The sequence below is a fragment of the Strix aluco genome, chromosome 4, assembly GCF_031877795.1.
Source record: "Strix aluco isolate bStrAlu1 chromosome 4, bStrAlu1.hap1, whole genome shotgun sequence".
NCBI classification, from domain to species: Eukaryota; Metazoa; Chordata; class Aves; order Strigiformes; family Strigidae; genus Strix; species Strix aluco.
In genome coordinates this window covers 51,586,753-51,610,238 of record NC_133934.1, presented here as the reverse complement: position 1 = coordinate 51,610,238, position 23,486 = coordinate 51,586,753, and the positions used below count along the sequence as shown (strand labels likewise).

The 23,486-nt window shown below is 40.5% G+C and overlaps 1 protein-coding gene across 1 annotated transcript in view; it reads right to left on the bottom strand.

Annotated features, from left to right (window-relative positions):
- The window catches only part of MMRN1 (multimerin 1), a 46,915-nt gene extending 25,194 nt beyond the window's left edge, over nt 1-21,721 (bottom strand). Inside the window, exons 1-3 of the mRNA XM_074821426.1 lie at nt 21,204-21,721; nt 4,402-4,521; nt 2,068-2,174 (exon numbers count right to left, since the gene is read on the bottom strand). Coding sequence (XP_074677527.1) covers nt 2,068-2,174; nt 4,402-4,521; nt 21,204-21,721 — 745 coding nt within the window. The remainder of the gene's footprint in view (nt 1-2,067; nt 2,175-4,401; nt 4,522-21,203) is intronic.
- Between the last annotated feature and the right edge of the window lie 1,765 nt (nt 21,722-23,486).

The following is a 23,486-nucleotide window of genomic DNA, read 5'->3' as shown; positions in this document are numbered from 1 at the left end:
TGTAAAATTGCATTGTCCATGCTGGACTAGGATCCGTGTCTTATCCAATTTGGTCATGTGCTGCCACATGGGAGATAAAGTTAGAAATAGTGATCTGAACACGTCTTTTCCCAGAGGCTGTCTCATTCACTACTACGTTACTTTGAGAAGCGTCTGTAACCAGGCAGTTACAATGAGGCTACCAAATATGGTTTACAGTTGTCTAGTAATAACTATCAGATGGTGACAAGTGTGTCCTCCTGCCTAGACTATCACACTGAACTGGTTATGTGTGATTTCACTTGGTTTGAGAAAGCTAAACCAGAAGGCGTTCTGAATTAGCATTTGCTACAAGCAAACCCACACCACACTAACAGTGCCTTCCCAGGATCTAAAGCATCTTGTCAGAATACCCCAGTTCACTTGGCACAGAAACCCTTCAACAGTTCTGTTGTTGAGGAGATCAAGTACAGAGAGGCCCCACAGAGGGCTCAGCGACTCTGGAGAGCCCCAGTCAGAGCTTACAATGTTTCTCCCCGCACCATTGTAGAAACAGAGTGCCTGAAGACAAGGCTATTGGGCTCCCAACTGTTCAAGTTCATTAGCTGACATCTCTTCATGGGAGTTGAATAATACAGGCAGGGCTTGTGCTGGTGGTCTGCTCCTCATGGGAGGCAGGATTCCAGAAGCGGGAAGAAGAGCCTTTCTGACATAACACCTTTCATCCCAATCTCTTTAAGTACTTCTACAAGCATTAATTAATTAAATATCGCAGTGCCCTTGTGAGATAAGTGTCATCTCAATTTTCTAGATGGGCAAACTTGGGTATGCAAATTATAAGTGGCTTCCCCAAGTTATTCAGCAAGCCAGAAGAGGTTTGAAAATAGAACCCAGGAGATGTAATTTCAAACCCGCTACTGTAACACTTGACAACATTTTCCTTTATTCTTATTCTTACACAGATGCCACTACCAATTGAGTTATACAGCTTTTTCTTCCTGGTCAATGCTTGCCTGTTGTTTTGATGCCATTTCAATTTTATCAACCATAGGCTACCCCTTCAATAAGCATTTTTTAATCTATTTTTGCTAATGTTTGCATTTTTTAAAAGCAAACCTTTAAAACATCTGATCCATGCTCACTGGACAGGCTTGCTGACTGACTGTGTCCCGTGTTAATATCTGACTCCACGCTCAGCTGCACAGAACAGAATTCTGTGCCTGCTGAGGTTCTGGCTCTTCAGCATTGAAATTTCCCTTCTGGATGTGAATAACAGTGATTTCTCGTCATTCCTCTACATTAATTTTTAATCACAGCCTCTACTTTACCACTGCTGATTGAATTCCCTACCACATCTAATGGCCTTTCTTGTAATATTCATTCCTCTAAAATATGTATGCTGATGCCATATCTTATTTTTCAAGGGCAGCTTGTTTAAGGCCAGCAGCAAAGAAATAGCTATTATACAGATGTTAAACTACAGTACGTTGCCATATGTTTGATCACCAGGGCAGAGGTAAAACACTCTGTTCTGTCAAAAAAGGGTACAATTATACAGGGATCATGTGTAATACCTAGTAAAATTCAGTCACTGTTGAAATAAACAACAAAAGTCACACTCAATTCAGAGAGAAACAAAGTTGATACATTATTTTATCATATATTCTTAGAGCCTGAAACTGAATGCCAGTGGAGTCACAGTGCTATAGATGAATTTTACAGCAACTATTCAATAGAGGACCGGATATAACATCCCCAGCACTGAAATACTCAATAACTAAAAGGTCAAAAGTAGAGATGCACTGAATGCAAACTCCGTACTTTAGCAAAACGGTATAAAGCTCAAGATTTTATGGGGTTTTTTTTGAGTGAAAGAGAACAAAGGACATTCAGCTTAGCTACTCTGGAAGTTCACGTGCAGGGAAGAGTCAACATTCCAAAGCATTTTAGTTACTGTGCATTTTTCCTGGTTTTAAATTAACAGGAAGGACTGTTTCAATTTTCAGCAGAACCATTTGCTCACAAATCAGATTGTATTGTTTTCTTTTGTTGAGGTGAATCGTGTCAAATCCTTACAACTCTACCTACCTTTGGGTTGGCAGTTTTGCCCACTGTACCCAGGACAGCACTTCCACTCCAGCGATGTTACTATTGTATGTTTGATTCTGTAGGCTTGGTGTGTTGTTGTCTGGGACCTGCAAAACAAGAATATTTTAAATCCATTTTAGGTGACCAGACAGGAGCTGTAGGATACCCGTATAACTAACTACATTACGCTGTCTTACATGTCAAATGTACCCTCTCATTAAGTGCTTGAAACCGGAAGTGAAGCCTAACTAGAGTTTGGTATTTCAATAGCAATTACAGTTTTAATAGTGCAGCCTTCAGGTCATCTGCATGGATTTTAAAGGAACCTGATGTCTATTTAGTGCTGTCAGACTTCTTCCCTAAATATCTTATTCAGGAGACAAATACTGCTAACTTTTATGGAAGATATCACAATTAATATCTACTAAACTGGACAGAGTGAGCCAAAAACACAATTGTGATATACTGTTTCCTTTGGAATCAGTGAAAAAAGTATTCACAATTAACTTATGCTACATCAGTTCACATCTAGTGCACACTGGAAGCCTTCCATTCTGATTATTTTATACAAGATTATACAAACATTAATCCAATAAAGCGTGAAAATTTCCACTCTGGAAGTCAATGTAAGGAGAGTATGGCTATGTAGTTGTGATGCCTCCATTATCACTGTTAGAGTATGTAACTGTAGAGGCAGCAATTTTCTTTCTGTGTTCCAACACTTTCTGAATGTCTGATGGCTACCCCATCGATTCTTTCAGCTTTCTTAACTTCACAGAGAAGCCAGTTTAGAATGAACATGCTGCAGTAGGGCATACAGAAGAAACTAACCACAGCAAGTCTACTTGCCTCATTTAATGTGTTAAATGGAAACATTGAATAAAGAGAATATCACACAGTTCTGTTAGTTGCTAAACACTAACATGAAGAACACCTAAAAATCTCAGAAAATACAATTATAAAATTGTTACAGAACAGTTTTGGACACATAATCCCTGTCTAAATCATTCTAGAAATGGAGACATATTCGAAGGCTGTCAGAGCAAAAAATATCCTCCCAGTGAATTAAAAAAATGCCACCTTGTTTTATACTGTAGTTAATTCTGTCACCCCTTCATGAAGGATGTAATATTATATATATTAAAATTCACAGTAGCTGGCAGGAGCTTTGCATGTGTCCCCAACCAACTTTGTCTCTGAGAAATGGCTTTTTCAGCAGCAAGAACTCAATAAAGATTAAGGTGAACTGAAATCAAGAGAGTTCTCAGTTATTTTGCTGTATGGATGGTCTTGTTTTACAATAAAACTACCTTATTCTGCATTGGCATAATCCATTCCTGAAAGCACTCGTAAAAATGATGTGTCCATGAGAGGAGTTAATCAGGAATAGCTACTGCAAAAGTAACTCTCCATGTAGACAAGCCCCAGAACTGTATATAGTAGAGACTTATTTACAGGAGCAGCACAAGAAGTTAGTTGTCCTACAGAAAAGAAATCAGAGTTATTGTGAATCTTCTAGATTGAATTAGAAAAAAAAAAAAAAACCTGGCAACGTTTCAACCACAGGGTCCACGCCACATTTTTGCAATACAATTGCTAATATTTCTGTCGCCTAATCCTAAGGATACTCTATTCCCAGTTTCACCTCAAAAGTTTAAGCATGTTCTGCCATACCACCTAGAGGACAACTCTCAGAACAGTCAAACTGACTTGTAAGAGGCTTTTGAAATTTTTCAAGGGAAAAATATGTGACAACCTCTGTTTTGTTGGTGCTGTTTCAGTTTGCCATTTTCCAGTCCCATGCTTTAAAACCCAATTTCATTTACGACTGAAATTAAAAGTTTGGAGACTACAGTGAACCGGAAAGAACAAGTTGTATGCAGGCCAATTACTTTTCTAGGTTCACTGCCTGACCAAAGCTGTGCCAGAAATAAGCACCCAGCAGAGAGATAACAACAAAAATATTTATGCCTCTCAGGGGAAGCCTTTTGCTCCAACAAAGTACAAGCTTGGAAAACTGCACAGAATGGATTTTCTTCCCCACTTGTCCTTTAAAGCTTTGCACACATGCACCTGTCCTTGCAGTACTCCTGAAGAGGGGAGCAGGCAGTGGGCTTACTTGAAGGCTTTGAACTGATCAGAGGGTGCCAGAGTGAAGGCATGCCAACTTACGAGCTTTTACACTCACTATAGGAATGTTTGAAGATGAGACCTGGAAATGTGCTGATCTGCTCCCTCCTGTTTTCTTTTTCATTTCTAAAGTCATGGTTGTATTAATTATACAGTTGGTGATAAAGCAGTTGCAAGTACTCTTTTCTTCCTAGTTTTACACACCTCTGAGCACAGGAACCAACATGCCAAGTGCAGGGCTTTGCTCTGCCTGATAAGAAGGTTTCCAAATTGTCCACCACCACTGTAGGTAAGAGTCTGGTATGGACATAAGCACACCAGTTCCTGTAAGATACAAAAGGTAAATATAATTAAAAGTACAATTAACGTTTTCCACAATATGGTATTTATACTTAAAGAGTAAAGTTAAAACCATAATTTAGGGATAGGACTAAAGTATGAAAATTGTTTCTCTCAGACTGCCAATGTAGTCTTGGGCAATTAGTCTTTGTGCTTCAGCTACCCATTAACAACAAAGAAAACCAACAATCATTTCTCCATCTCTACATATATTTATATTGCAAATCTAAATTTTTCTTTGTAAGTGTTTGAGGAGCAGCAAGTATAAAGAAGCTTTTCTAGACTACAGTAATAACAGGTCTTAAAATACACCCACATTTCAGACTACAGAAACTGTTTATCCAGAATTCAAAGGATTGTTTAATAAGGTTTTTAACCACCCATAACTTTAACTTCATGAATGGACATTTCTACTCTTCCTTCCTTCCTTCCCCCAGCAGTACTGTGAGTACATGTAGATTGTGTTTTGCAGTGCACTTTGAGGTGAAAGTCACAAACAGCAATAACATGCCATAGCTCCATGCTTACCTCTGGCACTGGCTACCCACCCAGACAAGGAAGTCACATACAAAATGACCAAACTCTTGATCACTGCAGCACAGGACATAGGAGCTGGCAACTGCAAGGCCAGGTTTGGTGGGGTTTTTTTAAAAGGATTCTAAGGAGGTTGCAAGAAACCGCAAACTGTTAAATTGGATTTTGAAACCAGGTGACTTGGTAGAAGCTACAGTAGAGAACAGAATTAAGTAGAAATTACAAACCACATAATGGCTTGGGACAGATTCATGCAGGGAAACCATGCCTCAGAAATCTACCAGCACTCTTTGAATCAGAAGCAGGTAGATAAACGGGTGATTTTCAGAGGTTTTTGGCAAGGTCACCCACCAAAAGCTATTAGAGGGGGAAAAAAAAAAATAAGGCAATCTATCACATAGTAAGAGGATAGATCCTGTTACAGATTAATAAGGATTAAATCAGAGGTGAAAGACCAGTTAGCTTTCTCAAGAAACAGTTTATCAGCAGAATCCCACATGAATCTGTAACAGATATTATATTCATTAATGAGGGGGAAAGCAAGTGAATAGGGAGATGACAGACTTATACAGACCTATACAAAATCATTTTGTGTAGTAAACCTAAAGCTGATCTTTAAGAACTATGGAAATCTCATGATACTGAAATTCCAACTAATTGTCAGAAAAGGGTCTTGCAATGCAGAGTCAGGCACAAGTAAAGACAGCGTTATACAGACAGTATGACTACCTAAATTAACTATCGTCAGCAAAAAGCTCTTAAAGTCATTGTAATCAGCTCTTTAAATACACCAATTTAGTATTTTACATTAACTAGTGAATCAAATACCTGAAATTATTAGGCAAGGACTAAAGAACAAACAGAAACCACCACTGCTTCTGTACAACTCCTTGTTGCGGCATACAAGTTTATGGTCAGCCCACAACTTGGGTACAGAATTCAGGTTTGTTCCTACAGCCTAATGAGAGGTGAAAAAGAAAGATGCAAACAGAAGATGAAGAGAAGGAAGAATGTGAAGTCATAGCATTCATTATTCAAGTGGTCTTGTTATGAAAAAGAGACATGAAAGCAAAACAGGTTTAAATTTAAAGAAAAAAAAAAAAAAAAAGGTCAAGGTGGTGTTTCCACAAACAAAGACTGTGCCAGATTTTGAAGTCTGGGAAGCTAAAATGGATTTTAAAAAGCAGTTGAATAATTTATGATTTCATGAAAGAACATGCCATTAGGGTGCTGTTTGTTTGTTTGGGGTTTTTTAAAACACAAAGTTGTAGCTATAACTTCTGTCTCAGGAAGTCTCACAGCTGCAGATTGGAAGGCATCCTGAAGAAAGTATTACTGCATTTCTGCCGGTGAAACAAACATCTATTTGGCCTAGCAGTGATTCCCCTCCCCCCCACCCCCAACTTAGTACAGCCTTTCTCAGGGTCACACATGATTCGCTTATCCACATTGAAACATATTTCATTTTTGACTTGGCAAGTTAGTGACAAGACATTGTTTCAGTTGTAGGGCTGGTGAATTTGAAAGTACTTCCATACTAATATTTGTGTATAAGAACTTGAAGTTCATCTTCCTGGGTCATGGTTTGCTGCTAACCTTTTTTCACAGTTATAGTAGTTCTGTTAGTATTTCATAATGCAGTAAGGAAATACATATTTACATTACCCAGCTGACCCAAAAATCAGTATCTTGTTATGGGCTCCTTATATTGGAAATCAAAATACAATTAAAACCAGATTAGTTCCATTTACTTAACTGGCATTAGTACAGATTTACATTGCTTCAAACAAGAACAACAGCACAAAACACAAAATAGTATCAGAGTCTACCCTTAAGTGATTGCTTTTGTCTACCGAGATCCTACCAGTGCACTTGCATTAAATTCAGTAGTGCTTTACTTGGAAAATGATTCCTGAGAAAACAGCAAGCTAAGCTAGGAAGTAAGATGCTAAGTAAAGTCCACAAACTGAACCTCTCAGTATTTCTGCTGTCAGCATCGTATTGTGGTGCTCCCTCACACAACACATATTGTTTAATTGCTGAATAATGTGTTTCATATAAGATGTTTTTTTATTGAGTGTCTTTGATCTGATTTCACTCACTCACTCTCCACTTCCTTGAGAGTTTTCATTAGGATAATATTTCTTTTTAATTGGGTATAAAAAGGCTGTGCTTTTGTTTGATGTCTCCATTATGTCCTGTCTCCTCTAGCTATAGCATTTTGTCTGTGTGTATCAATTTGACACTCTGTGAATAAATATTTGCTAAAAATTAAATGCAGCTCTCAACCATAAGCTTAAAGATTAGGTACTTTTCTCCCTACCTCTGCGGAACCCAGGAGCAACTCTATGCAGGTTTGACATGTATAAAATTGACAGAATCAAAAGGAGACTTAAGTCTTTTGAGCTTTGCAGCAGGATCATAAAGTTACAACACTCCTCTAGTTGGGGCCTACGGCTCCTTTACAGTCTCCTGTATCACACAGAGACTAGCAGTAGCAACTAAATAATAATGACATTTGCAGTTAAACATTGCCAACAGTTAGCCAGAGAGTGAGCTTGTACTTCCATCCCTTCCAGCACACCTCTGCAGCAGCAAGGGAGGATGGGCATGCCCTCTTGCCAAGAGTTCAGTAGGAGCAGTCTGTGGCAAAGCACTTCACTCCCTTACAAGCATGATCAGGAAGACAGCTCTTTCATGTGGCTTCCTTGCTAAGGATCAGGGAGTAGCAAGAGCAGGGCTTCTCCCTAACAGAAAGCAGGGGGGAACAACTACAGAAGCTAGGCACTGACCTCACCAGCAGCATATAGCACCACAGACAGGCAAGCAGCAGTAGGGTAACAGGAATAGATCAAGTAGCAGCCCAGCAAACATCAGGCAGAAGCTAGGTAACAAGTCCAAGAAGGCTACTAGACATAAGCACACTTATAAGGACAACAGGCTCAATTCTAGGTTTAAATGGAGCCCTGGCCCATGAGTGTGGGTGGAGGTCTCAGGTGAGATTGTTTAGGACCATCAAGGCTTGTCAGGTGGCTTAGAACACTACCAGTGAGCTCCTTTCTCACCATAGGCATGAGGTGTCTTCCATTTCACAGCTGCAGTGAGGATTTTGCATAAACATGCCTAAGGTTAAAAGCCATATTTTTTTCTCTGAAGTGCAGCACAGATTGGGAAAAAAAAAAAAAAAAAAAAAGAAAAATCTCTCAGCATATGAATGGAATACTAAACATTTCTTAACAGGTACAGAAAATGATACTGGGGCAGACTGACAGGTCTCTTTGGGAGGAGCTCTGACTAAGCATGGTAGTTTGCTTGTGATTTAAACCTGGTATGGAGAATATAAACATCTAAATTCCTGAACAACTCTCAGCAATTAACTGATGGCATACAAAGTCTGATCAGAAGATATCTGAAGTGATAACACCACCTCAAGCAGTTATGCAGTACCATGCCTCTTTTACTGTTGTACATTAGCTGTCTGAAAAGTGAGGAACAAACAGCTAACACCTTGGGCAGCTGAGTGCTAAGCTTACCTCTGAAAAATCAAGCACCCAAATACAGGAGTCAGGTTTTAAAATCTGGGCTACAGTGAAGCAGCCATTAGGTTAGAAGAACTTGAGCTTGTGGCTCCCTAGTCTGTGCTCTACCCTCACATGCAGACCTGAGAGCTTACCAGAGAAAGGGATTAAGCAGAAGACACATAGCAGTGTTGTCAGTGATGACCTTTTCTGCAGTGCACATAGTTGGGGTATAATTTTTGGTAATTGAATTCCATTTTACATTTGAGAAAATGTGGTCAATGAAAGTATAAAACACTGAAAACAGGCATAAAAAGCAGTTGAAAAATACATGAAAACCCTGGAATAGAGAGAATCCAGTTTAAAAAAAAAAAAAAATCTACTTTTTAAAATTCATAATGTAAATCCACTAATTATCATTATTATTGAGGGTGACTAACTTCAAGGTAACAGCTATTGGAACTTGCTCATTTGGAGATGCCCTCCAAAGGAAAACATACATCCCAAAGGTATCAGTTAAGGACTGCTCTTGGTTTTTAAAGATAGTCTGAAACAGCTTCTGGTTTCTTCCAAAAATTTAACTCAACTGGAGCAGACTGTTTCTATTTAAAATATTTAACTCATTCTTAAGCTACATGAGTGCAATGTCTGAAGCTGTGGTTCTCACATGGCCCAGCAATCTTTGATCAGGCTAAATTGGAGGAAATATTCACAGCAAAAGAGCCCCTGGTGTGACTCATAATTAGGTTTACACTACCAATGAAATAAGCTCATTAAGAGATGTTAAGAATGTAAATACAATTTTGAAATCAAATTGTCTGAAAAAATGTAGATTTGGAAATAGATGATGAAGTGTGATGGAAGAACTATGACAGGCTGTGTTAATGCAAAGGCAGAACAGAAGACAACCAATTTGCATAACAGGACTTTAAACCTGAAAATCCTCTTTACCCTCTATGGAATAATATATTCCGGATCAGCAACACAGGCTTCTAACATGCAGGTTTTGTTGAGAGCTGCAGGAGCCTGGCATTTGTTTTGCATTGAGCCTGATTTCAACCAAGAAAGCTGTATTTAAAAACAAAACAAAATCCTTGCAATGTACAACAGAAGTCCAGCCTGGAGAGAGCAGTGCAAGTCCCCGACTGCCATAAAGCCCGTGTGACAGATTTCATCTTCCTCTTGCATGTATTGGCCAGGAAAACTCGCTGACAGCAAGGTGCAGGAGTCCTCAGACCTTCAAAATAGCCTCTTTGCTTGTGATATTTGCAGAAGTATTTCCAGATCAAACCAAAATACTGCTACCCCAACTCTGCATCAAGTGCGGTTTGACCCTATCTGAGAAGTAGCGCATAGTATGAAGAGCAGCATTTATTTCTTGCAACCAATCAACATGTTTACTCTGCAGCCTTGGCAGGTCTGGGGCCTCTGGGGTTTCTGGCCATTGCGAATTCAAAGTCCTGAGCAGCTAATGGTCTGCAGAGCCTGCCCTCTCGGCTCGAGCAAAGAACCTACAACCAGCAGGGCATTAGTGGGACCCAGACGGTGCCTTTCAGCCTGTATTTAGTTTTTGGGATCCTAGATGTGCTGTACAGCTTATTCAGATCTTGCTTTAATACCCTCTTGCAAAAGTTTTCTTCTTTTCTGCTTATACCAGTCCTGTTTCTTTTTCCACAGAGAAAACATTCCCATGAAGCATTTCTTCATTTCCACAGTTGGCCAGAAAATAGAAAGGATGCAGCCTGGATGGAGAGAACTGTGAAACAGAAGTAGCTTCGGGGCAACTGCAAGCAAGGACTGCCTGCACTGTGTCCCTAGCAAGAAACCCAATGCCCAGTCTAGACGAGTATGTACCAATAATACATGTGTTTCCCTCAGCTGGAAAAAAAGCTTATTTCTGGCAGTGTAAAACAGATTACTGTAGTGTTTCCCTGTGTTCAGCTGACTCACCCTCAGTGATTTGCATCAACCTCATGATATAGAGAGAGATAGATATATCTACGATGTGAATTACTGGGCAACATCTTGTGACCTCAAAGGGATGTGATTTGCTGCCAAAAGCAACTCCCTCATTTGCAAAACGAAAGCACGTGGCCTACAGAAACCTGCCCTGTAACGCACAGCTAGGAGACGAACAGTAGGTGATGTCTCAGCTGTAGTTACTCTTGTTTAAGCTTTTATAAGCAGCAGATATGGTTTCTTAATTTACTGTGCACATTTCTGAAGCTGGACTTATCTTTATGTGATGAAAGATACCCCACTTAGTTTGAAGTAGCTGTTTAAGCACTCGCTCTTACCGCCCTGCCTCCTGATTCAGGGGACACTCAAGAGCCCTTAAACCCATCACTGCTTCACTGGCGTCCTGCCAGCACTCTTAAAACCCTCGCCTAATTCGCAATTTGCGGGGCTTACACCCTGCCTTACACCTCTTTGGGGGCAGCCTAGGTGCCCCGGCTGAGCTGCGCCTCCCCCTCCGCCGACAAGCGGTGGGCAGCTCACCCCGTCGCCCCCCGCGGAGCTGCCACCACCGCGCGGGAGCCACTGCCATTTGCCCCACCGGCTACCGGCGCTGCCACGGGGCAACGCCGGGAGCCGTGAGGCAGCAACCGCGAGGCGCCGTGAGGCGGCGGCGGGGAAAGGAAAGAGGCGGTTTCCGCTGGGGGCGGGGCGGGGCGCTGGGGGCGCTGCCGGGCCGGGCCGGCAGGTGGCGGGCGCTGCCCACAGCAGCGGGAAGCTGTCGGCGGCGGGTAACGCGCCCGTCGCTCGGCGGCGCTGGCGACGCGTGGGGCCCTGTGGGCGCATCTGTCCGCGACCGCCACTCGCTCACGCCTGCTGAGGGGGCCGGGCCGTGGGGGGTGTTGTGGCCGTGCCAGATCGCGGAGAGCCCGGAGCGGAGCTTCTTCGCTTCCTACTGCTCACTGGCACCGACGGTGAGGGAGAACCCCGCCCTCGCCGCCTTCGGCTGAGGGATTAGGGCGAGAGGAGGGCCTGCGCAGGGGGGAGGGCCCCAAAAGAAAAAAATAAATTTGTTTAACTCCAAAGAAGGAATGATGTGACTGCTTGCTGGTGAAATTATCTGGTCTATGACAAGATTGTTCTCAGTACATTTGCAGTCAAGGGAAAGGTTTCTGTTTAACTTCATCAAGCTTTGAACCAGTCCTGATACTGTGATACCCCATGTTGCTGAAAAACGAAGTACAGTTTACACTAACATCAAAAAATTACCATTTCCTCAGCGTGAGAGGGTGAGTGGAAATTTATGAGACTGAAAGCACCCTTGCCACAGCACATTTCCACTGTAAACTGTTGTTTGGGTACATTGCCAAGAAAAAAACCAAACAAACCCTCACAAAAGCTGCCAGCTAGAGTATGAGATATACCTGCAGACAGTTGCTTCCACTTGCTTGTAAGCACAGATCCTTGTAAGTGGTCCTAAAGCCACTCAACAGGAACACTGGTGGCAGTCGGGCCACAAAGGGTATAGATTTTGTTCTGCCCCTTTCATATTATATCTGAAAATGAGTTATTTTTATCCATGAGTAAATTAGGTTACCTGCTTTTTAATAGAAATGCTATTGAATCAGCACAGTTGAACATCACTGAATCATGAAAATGAGATTATTGTGTTGCTGAAGGAATACAAAAGGTCCCAGAGCTGGAGCCGTTGTTAAAGTCGGTACACAGCTCAGTGGTTGTGCCTCATTCACATTTTATGCAGTTTATTCATATTTCACAGAATAGTTTATGAAATACTAATCTCAATTCTACACCTGTTCTCATTTTGTATTGCCCTTTACAACTCATCAAAGAGGATGTAGAAAGGGCCTACAAGCATCCGGATTCAGTAGATGCCTTGCAAGGAGAGGCTGGGGGACCAGGGCTTCTTCAGGCTGGGGAAGGGAGGGCTTTGAGGGCACCTGACAGCAGCCCTCCAGGCCCTACAGGGAGGCTATTTAGAAGCTGGATCTAGGCTCTTCCCAGCAGTACATGGCAGGAGAGCAAGAGATAAGGGGCCCAAATTGAAACAAGAGAGGTTCAGACTGAGTATGAGAAACTTGTTCCCCAGGAGGACACCCAGGCACTGGAGCAGGGCCCAGAGAGGTGGTGCAATTGCCAGTCCAGAGCGTGGAGCTCAGCACCTGACTGCATCAAGCCCCAAGCAACCTGGTCTGATCTCACACCTGGTCCTGCTGTGAGCAGGAGGTTGGACTAGAGACCTCTGGAAGTCGCTTCCAACCTGCATGATCCTATGGTTCTGTGAACCTCTGATCTTTGCTTATATATAGATATATATCTCCTTTGGGTGATATGATTATTCTTCTGAATACAGTAGGTTAAGTGTATTCATACATAAAAACATAATAACATGGTGTGGAAAAAATCAATTTTTTCTTTTTTCTTTTTTTTTTTTAAACCAGGATCTTTCCCAGTCTAAATAACTGTTACATGAAGATCAGATTATAGGCCCTGAATTTAGGTTGTATAAAAGTACATTGCTGTGATATATTTTCAGTTTGCTTTAAACAACTTGCCAAGTTTGGATGAGGAGAGATAATATTGATTGACGCAATGTAAACACTCAGATTATAAGGGTAGCAAGCACCCTCAAGGTTTATTTGCTATTGCATGGGAGACCAGGTTTTGGTTTCAGCAACTTCCTTTGAACTCCACTAGGTGACCACAGAGACCCCTCATCTTTTTGATACCAGCGATAAGGTAAATTTTGTATCTTTAAATGAACATCAGTCATCTTTCAAAAATATAATCTCTAACTCAAAGAGAAATTATAAACCTGAACCAAAATCTGTTAATTTTTTAGGTTCGCTGCCTGGCTTCCTTTGCTCTGAAAAACATGAATCTCAGCCGAAAAAAAATCAGTACTCACTAGGGACTGACCATAAACAAATCAAATTGGGAAATCTGTCTGACATGCAGATTCAAATGGAAAACCTGGACAGGCTCTGAAAAGTGCATTTGGTATGTAATATAATTTAATAAATATAATATAATATGTGATGGTAAAATATGACCTAGGGTATGTTTTTAGCCCTGAGAAAGAGCTGACTTGTTGACACTGAAGTACCAGGTCAGGGGAGTCATACCATTTTTTAATGTTTTTTTTTTCAGAACTCAGGGTCCTGACATTTTGTCCTGTCTATTACAAAATACAAATTCTACTCTCATCATTCATTTCCTTTTTTTGTATGTACAGTGCTGAAGCCTTGGACTGTGAACAGCCTCTTTGTCTCATCCAAGTTTTCATTTACTGTTGTGACCAGTTGTTTGTCCTACCTTGTACTGCAAAAGTTAATTCACAATTTCCACTTATCTAGCACTTAGCCAATCTATTTTAGCATTTTTAAAGTTGTCTTGTTGTGAACCAGATCAGCCCTTTTAGACCTTGTCTCCCTCTCTGTGTTCAGAGCCCTTCAAAATAACCAAACTATCCCACAGATAGAATTTAGACTTTTGAGAAGATGTCCATTAATCTGCTTTGAGAATCAGCCAGTAAAACACATTTGAAAACCCAAACTGCTCTTTAAAAGGGTCTTAATTCTGCATTTTTCCCTCTGGAATATAAATTTATTTTCTATCATCTGACCCAGAGTACAAAATTCATTAAGGTAGTTCTGGTCTAGTTTACTGTCAGGGTTTCTCATATGACCTTCAGTGGTGCTGGTTTTCACTGGTTTGTTAGCGCTTTTGTAATCTACAGAAAATGAGATTGCAGTATGTCAGTGATGGCTTCTCCACTTTGAGAGACACTGACAAAAAAACCCAAACCTGTATAAGTGAAAAAATGAAAACGTAAAACAAAAACGATCCATCCAAATTCAAGGGTTGAGTTTCTTTAAACTGTTTATAGTGTTGTTTTGGGCAGCTTCTCTTTTCTTATTTAGCTTCATTAAATGGTTAAATGCCTTGCCAGTTGCTTTGTACCTGATTTGCCGTTTACCCATGCAGATCTGTACATTTATGCTGTTGCTGATGGATTTCTTAGGGGACCCTTGAGCAAAAAGGATCTGAGCCAAAGTTCATGAAACTCAGGGTGACTTTTTTCCCAGGGTTTTCCTCATGACCTATGGTATTACTTACCAGGAGTGTAATACAGAATAGACGCTTTGCGATTTGGCAGGAAAATTGTCTTTTGAAACACTTGCATTCTCTAACTAGCAACACAGATACTGCCTTTGGAAAACATATGGGGACACCTTGCTGCTGTTCTTTTCCTTGCCACAACTATTCTAGGAATTAGTGTCAGATTTCTAAAATGTTAATTATATTCAAATTTGTAAGAATGCATATGTTCTGTGCAAACTTCAGCAGATGTTTCTGGTGTACCTTAAATGAAATGTTGCAAAGAGTTGAATGTTTGCATTGGGTGGGAGATAAATCCTAACACTGTGTCCAGTTTGTTACAGTAATACTAATCTATGTAGTGGGGTGAAGAGACGTTAGCTGGGGTGGAAAACAGTCTGTTCCTAATCCTCGTTGTTCCTGTGGCAGATAAACAGCAAAAATAAGCATGAGCATCAATGCAATAGTTAGTGTAATGAGATGAATGGAAACCTTTATTTCCATCACTAAAAAATTTCAGAAGTCATCTGTATAGTAGTGCCTTATCTGAATCTGATCACAGAAAAACTAAATAACCAGATTCTGAGGAGACTAAGAGAAAAAGATTCTGGGCTTTTTGTCTTTTATAAGTACTTCGTGAGTGTCTCAAAAGCAAGCTGGGTGGAGACGTGAATTTTTTAATTCCCAGTGCTGTTTCCTGGGCTACTGAAAACAGTCTGTCATGATTCTGCCCAGCCATCATTGCTGAAAAGCTGTCTCAGAAAACCAGAACTTTTGAGTTTGTCATTTCCTGAGTTTTTATCTTGTTTTCAGAAATTATTATTTTATCACCTACAGTAAAGAATTGTATGGACATGTGTTTACCATTTCTTCTCTCCCTGAAAGACAGAACATCCCACAGGGCCTCTCTGGGAGGCAGTGCAAGCTGGGTAAACCATCTCCCGCAGTGACTCCTTTCTACCCCAATACAGGAATCGCCTGAAAGGTGACCACCACATTGGAGCAAACAGATCCTTTAATTTATTCTGTGCATGGGACATCAGCAGTGCGTGAGGAATAATAGCACTGATATAAAAAAGAGTCTATGAATCACATGAAGCTTGTGTAGCTCTGGCCCTATACCAGTACTGCTGTACAGTGTGCAGTAGTACCTAATCTGCACGATCTGTTTTGCTGCTTCACACCAGCAGTCTCAGTCATCTGTTAACTGTTTTACTTCTGTGCTCATCAGAAGACAACACCAATCTCTAACTATTTGTGTTAAAATTCTCTTTGGACAGTTACATTTTCTTGGTACCATGCCACACGCATCATTATGGAACTGTATAATTATGTCCATTGCCCCATTTATTCTGTGAATGAAATAGCAATAAAGTAGTGAATACCAGGACTTGGGTGAATGATTTGCTGTTGTCTTCAGGACTCTAATGGGGGTTACACTGTGTTCAGCATGTGTAGGAAAATTAGATTACAGGTTTACAGCCAAGCATCAGAAGCACATTCAAGATGTTAACGGACAAGAGGGGCTCATTGCAAAGTCTTCGGCATGACTGGAATACAACATTGTGAGGGCAAAACGATCACTGCTTGACAAACATCCTCTGACACTTAGCCACCAAGGCAACCTAAGTACAAGTGTAAGAGGTTCCTCCTTCCAAGTCATAGTGAATATACCTAGTGAGGCAGAAACCTAAGCCATGCGTGACTTTCTTTATTGTAAGTGCACAGTGATGCAAAATCTTAAGAAATTGATTCAAGAATTGTTTGCTACATTAAAAAGTGACATGATCAAAAGAGACTCTGAACCTTGCATTAACTAGGCCATTAAATGAGGTTTCTATGTGTCTTGTGTATTTGAACCATCTGCTGAGCTTAACCATTCATTTTAATTTGTCAGTACACTAGAAATTCTACCAAGCTGATACAGGCAAAAGCAATTTCTGGGGAGAAATGCAGAGGTCTTATCATGAGAATGAAATATTTCAGTACTCATACCACATGTGACAGCTAAGCAAATCTGTCCCTGGTGCTGACTTTATTAAACCCTTCTGTGCATAGTAATAAAATACTGTCACCTCACCACTACCCAAGGTAATGGCAGGGGAAGTCTATGAAGACCCTCAGTGGATTGAAGATAATTGAAAAATGTGTAATATACACATACTAAGAGAAAAGAGTATTGTAGAGCCATCCAACAATGTGGAGATAGTGTGGTTAATTTACAGCCTGAATGAATGTCTCATGTATTCAGGAGCTGCCTTGAATAGTAATTAATAAATCTGGGTTCAGAATGGAAGGATGAGTGTGTTATTCTCAGGACTCTGTCTCAGACTTGCTCCATAGCACCACTGTTATTTAATCTGCTTTGTACAGAGAAATACTGCAGTTGTCTCTTTCCACAGGCTAAAAAAGATGTATCTCACATGAACTCAATAGAAAAGAATGTATCATCAATTTTCTTCTTTGACACCAAATTGGTGTTCACATTTAATGTCACTGAACTTTGGAAAAACTCTCTCTCTGCTGCTGAAGCACAGCTCTAGTTTCCCAGCATTTCTTTATTCATTGATATGGATAGCATGGAAATTTGAAGATAGGTAGAAATGAAAAAAGATACATATTTGTCTGTAGAGACATAAGTCTTACATTTCAGAGCTTAAGTCAAATTCATTACTAGGATTGAAGAAAGGAATTTCCCTTTAGCTCAGACCATTCCAGATGTGCTTCCTGTGAAGTTTCCTTATACTTCTGAAAGCTTGGGTTCAGGCCCTCCCAGAATGGGTATACCTCACTAGAGAAACCACTCTTCTGAAACAGTTTGAGAGCAGGTACCTACAGAATCTATAAATTATGTCCTCCTGTACCTATTCTAAGGTTAACTATAAAATTGTTCCACTTCACTGTAAAAGAACAGGATTTCATTACATTTTCATTCCAGAGAAGAATAAGGAAGAGTTTAGTGTTTTTAGATATAAAGATACGCCCAAAATTTAACATTTAAAATAACACATCATGGTGTGATATAGAGAGGCTCAAAGCCAAGCTTTGCCTTATTAACAGCAGAATCTTGAATCTGGAGTCTTTAGCCCTACTGACTGTACTCCTCATCAGGTGACTGACTGTTGCAGTACGTCTCTGCCACCAGAAGTTCTGCTGGAACCTGAGATGAGTTTTTAAAATAAAGTTATGGTCTTTGGCAAATATGGTTCTATTTCAGTAGGGAAAAAAATATTCTGACAGTTTTAATAGTGCATTTCTTTCAATAAAATGAAATGGAATCTTGTCAGGACCCTGATGGCACTTGTGGGTCTTATTCATCCTGAGCAGCCTGACCTGGGGTCTCCACCCATACACCCTGCCCATGGGCTCAGGACTCCCACTAAATTTCACTCCAGGGCTACATTGCACTTGTGCCAGTCCTGACCTGCAAGCTGACATCCTGGCCTAACTTTGACCTTTCCCCATCACCATGGACTTGCCCAGTGATCACTGGGCTGTGTCTTACCCTGGTCACCATCACCAGGCCTGATCCTGAGTCACTGATTTGCCTTCCCAGCTTGATCTTGGCACTGCAGCATCACCACGGCTGCATCTGGTGATTTTGGCTCTGAGGCGATGCTAACTGCCATATCTGGGTGCGTCCTGCTTGCCACAGTTGGTGGTTGTCAGAAATATTCTTCAGGTGCAGACTTCAAAAATCCATGAAATATTTCCAGGTCATGCTCTTCTGACATTTTAACAGGAATTTTGCCAAAATAGTATGAACCAGAACAACTTTTTTCTGATCTGGTTGTAGTATGCATGCAATATGTGTACATAATATTGTCCTCTGATAGTCTAGAGTAGAGATAGCGAGGGAATTATCTTTGTAATTAAGACAGTAAGACACATGACCTTCTTCAGAAAGGGGTATTTGGGTAATTAAGCTTGTACAATAGGCACATATCGTACCTGGTGGGTAATCTGACAGCCCTGGAGACTCTCCAACAAAGTATAGGTATTGCTATTTTTAAGATTATGATTATATTAAAAAACAAATGCTCGTTCTTGTTTTGTTTTCCTTCCTCTTGTGTCTCACTGACCTCTCTCTATTGTTCCTTCTCTGTGGAGCCTCTTAACATCAGCATCTCTGCACATATGTTAGCACAATGGGTTGCCATAAAGGATTACCCAGTCTTTCAGTTCCTGCAAGGTCACTCAAAAATTCAGATTGGAATACAGGCTATAAGCAAAGAGTTGCTTTAATTCAAAGTAAAACCAAAAAGCAAATCATGCTTCCAAATTTCATCAGAGGTAGTACATTTTACAACTATGAAATCTGCTATTGACACATTCATGCTGTGTTCAGGCATTAAATGAGTAAAGCTCAAAGAAAGCTGTATGTCTATTGGAAGTTTTACAGCATCTCTTTCATTTCATTTGCAATAAAGATGCCAGATTTTTTTTAAAAAGAAAACATATGCTAGAAATGGATTATACCTGCACATAATAAATAAAAATGTTTGCATTTTTATGTATAATTTCTCAGCAGTAGCTTTCCAGGTGTTTCACAGCAGTGATCAGTATCATTGAGCACACTAGACTTGGCATTTTTTCATGACTTCACTGAAAAAAATGAGTCACAAGTGACTTTATTATTCATCCAGGTCTAATTCATAGGGAAAGGGAGACAGAATAGTGAAATGACTTACTTAAGTTACTGTCCAGGTCAGTGACAGAACTGGAAGAAAAACTCAAAACACCTTGGCTGATTGTAAAAACACTTGTATGCAGTAGGAAGACAAGGCTTGTAACATAAGAATCCAACAATGTGAAAAGGATTGAGCCACACCTAGAATTGTAGTCATTTGCTAGAGAGAGGCTATGTAGCCCAGCAATGTGAGAAAGAAAGCAGGGATTCAGCATTCTGTTTTAGGCTGGGGTTTCATGCTGTTACACATTTGTAACTTTGATATGCAATCCTAGTGTTATCACTAATTTACTCCATGGACTCAAAAAACCTAAAAAAACCTTTATGCATGTTGCACAGCAGGTTGCCCCTCAACCACTCATGAAATAAGGTGCTAGCTAATATGAGATTTTCTTCTTTTGCCTCTCTGCAGTTGCAACCACATCCCATTAGGATAAATAAAATACGAGACTTTGTTCACCAGAGACTAATTTTTTGCTTTCTATATGTGTATCTTATGTAAAATCTAGAAACAATATCTGCTAATTATCAGAGTTTTTCTGAAGATTAATTTTGTTGGAATACTATTCTTGAAGAAAGCTGAGAAAGCTAAAGACTTTAAGGTTAGCATATGTTAAGAATTATTTTGATGAAGATACAGTTATCAGCTCTCACATGTAAAGAGAACCCATTTAACTCAGGTTAATTCAGACACTCTGCCAAACACTGTAGTAAGGAGTTGTAAGTGACATTCACAGCTGAAGGGGTATGCTATATGGGAAACAAACCTCCTTACTGGGGCATGTCTTCCAAGCAGAAGCAAAGGACTCCTTTCCTTTCGGTCTTTGCGTTATTTCACTTATGCGTGATCCAAAACATACTCAGGTCAATGGGAATCTTTTCTTTGAGTTGAAGGAACATTAGCTCTTAGCCACACATAGCAAGATAATTGTAGGAGTATTTCTAAGGGGTGATTTATTCTCTTTTGTCTGAATTTAAGCAAAAGAGTTTTTCCTCCCTTTGGATGCTAACATTTGCGCAAGTGCTACCGAAAGAAGAAATCTGTATTCTGAAAGCTCGCTCTTCATAAATACTATGGAAAACAACCAATCCTTTGTGTCTTCCATTTTCTACCAGTATCTGCATATATATCAGCAATTAAGTGAACCTTGCAACATCTCCAAAGTCAGTATTAACATCCCCATTGAGAAAGGAAGATACTGGGGAACAAAGAAAATAATTGAGTGTTCCAGAGCTATAAAACTAGACAATAAAATTTGATATACTCTGTTATACACAGCTATTATATATTAAGTTACACAGTTCTGAATGCACATTCACCTGCAACAAAACTTTTAATAAGTTTTTATTGCAGAATAAGGTGCTTGAAATTGTCAGGCAACGATGCATTTTGTACACTTAATTGCTAGTATTTTCAATTTAGTGGAGAAGTTTACAAACACAATCATTTTTTAATAGATTCCAAATGAAAAAGTGCATTTACAATTTCTATCTTGCACAAGAAAAGAAAGAAAAATATTAACAAAAGTTTACTCTGCATAGACCAGGGAGGTATCTATTGTGGTCCTTTCCGACCCATATATGATAATGAATTTTCTGTTGGCTTTGAGATAACTACCCTGAGGAATAAAATATTGCAGCATTTACTCTGCACACAAATGTATGGATTTGACGGAGTAAATACTGCAGGTTTGGTCCCTTCCTTGTTTTGGATGGTCTTCTTTAAGCCCAGAAAACAATTTTACTGAAATTACTAGGACTTTTGCCAATTATTTCACTGGGAACAGGAAAATAACTATTCCTAAGCAGTACATAGGAGACAAGAAAAAATATGTAACTTTCCTTACTTTCCCCTGGTAGTTTCAAAGCCGGATGTCTTGGAGTTGGCATCCTGCTGGGTGCTGGTGATACCAGTGCTATAGGATGACTGCTTGAGAGATCCGTTCCCTGTAGCTGTATTGCGGCTTGTAGTGACCTCTTGCTGGAGAGGAACCCCTCTAGCATTGCTTTGTAGAGATGTCCTTTTGCTGCTAGATGAGCTTCCCATCTTATCTTTGCCAGAGTCACCATCACTCTGTTCATCTGACTGACTTGCAGGGGTAGAGGTTGCAGAATTGGAGGTTTTCTTCACTGCTTTCATTCCCAGAGTCTTGCCTGAAGATCCTTCCTGTGAAGCACTTGCTTCAGCAGCTTGGATCTCAGAATGGGGTGACCCCACAATTGAGGTCAGAGTTGGAGTCAAGTCTGAGTGACTTGTCCAGTTTTCATGACCCTGGCCTGTGGTCCAGAGTTTTCCTGGACTATTAAATCCAATGCTGCCATTCTGTAAGTGCAATAGGAGCAGTAATAAGATTATCTCCTTCATTCTGCTGGTTTGCAAATGCTACAAGTTATCTCACATTTATCTCCCAAGCAAGAAATCCTGTAGCTTCTCCCTCCTCCTGAGCTGCTGCTCATATAGTGAGCCTACCCAGAGAATGCTCTGACAGGCTTTATTTTTGTAGAAAGGAAACAGGTTTTGGTGTTTCAAAACTGACTGAGGAAGCCTGGTTTCCTGTTTCTGTGGATTCCTCTGCAACCTGTGACCCTTGGAGAGCAGGAGACTGGCAGCCTTTGTGGAAGGAAAAAAGAAGTTTCTGCAGAAGGCACAGGATAAAGATTAATGGCACAATAGAAATGTGGAAAAATATGTATTGTGAAGTAATCCTGAGGGATAATAAAACCTGAAATTATTAGGTAATTTTCCTTTCACATGTACGCATACAGAGAACAAAAGTGACTTGTCGCATGTGCCCTTTGGATGGTTCATACTTGTAACCTTGTTATTGAAAAAAGAGTTGCCAAAACTTGTGTGCTACATAAAGCTGAAAGTTTGCTGTGTCTTCTCTTTTTGTTTGAATGTTTAAGCACAGTGCTGCCAAAAGTGGGGAGATGATAAGGAAGAGGTTCACACTGTATTCATCATTGTACCACAAGCCTTTGAATGTAATCATTTACCTGTAGGTCACTGGCCATTTATGCCACATCGTATGCCACAGGGACAGGGAAGGGATCTTACCCCTGTACTCAAGCACTGGTGAGGCTGCACCTCGATGACTGTGTTCAGTTTTGGGCCCCTCACTACAAAAAGGACATTGAATTACTCGAGCGTGTCCAGAGAAGGGCAGCGAAGCTGGTGAAGGGTCTGGAGCACATGTCGTACGAGGAGCGGCTGAGGGAACTGGGGTTGTTTAGTCTGCAGAAGAGGAGGCTGAGGGGAGACCTCATCGCCCTCTACAACTACCTGAAAGGAGGTTGCAGAGAACTGGGGATGAGTCTCTTTAACCAGGTAGTAAGCAATAGGATAAGAGGTAATGGCCTCAAGTTGCGCCAGGGAAGGTTTAGACTAGATAGTAGGAGGCATTTCTTTACAGAATGGGTTGTTAGGTGTTGGAATGGGCTGCCCAGGGAGGTGGTGGAGTCCCCATCCCTGGAGGTGTTTAAGAGTAGGGTCGACTTAGCGCTGAGGGATATGGTGTAGTTGGAACTGTTAATGTTGGGTTGATGGTTGGACTGGATGATCTTCAAGGTCCTTTCCAACCTAGACAATTCTGTGATTCTGTGATTCTGTATTTCTATAGTTCATACAAAGATGAGTATGAACTATTTCTATAGCATTGTCCATAGGTGTCTGGTGTCTAGGTTCAGATTCTCTAGGATATGAGAAACACCTATGTGGGCCTGGCAAAGGTGGCATATGATCCATGGGAGACATGTGCTTCTGGGGCAGGATACCTGAGAGCATTCCAAATGGTATTAAAGCCTACATAGGGACATCCTAGATCCCTATTGACTGTAATTGGAGTTTAGACACCTAGTTCACAAGCAGATCCATATTTATGAACCTCTAAATCCTTGTATCTAAATCTGCTACCTGAATCCCACCCACAGACAATACTGAAAGGAATATCCTATATCACTGAGTCCATTCCTTCCCTTTGCATACTTTTACAATTAATTAATTACAATTAACATTATTCTAAAACAATATTAATTGCAGCCTAAACATGATATTGGTAGCTTTACATGCAGAAAAGTTCTGGGGAGATGGATATTCAGCATAAAGAGTACAGATAATTTTTTACACCAGA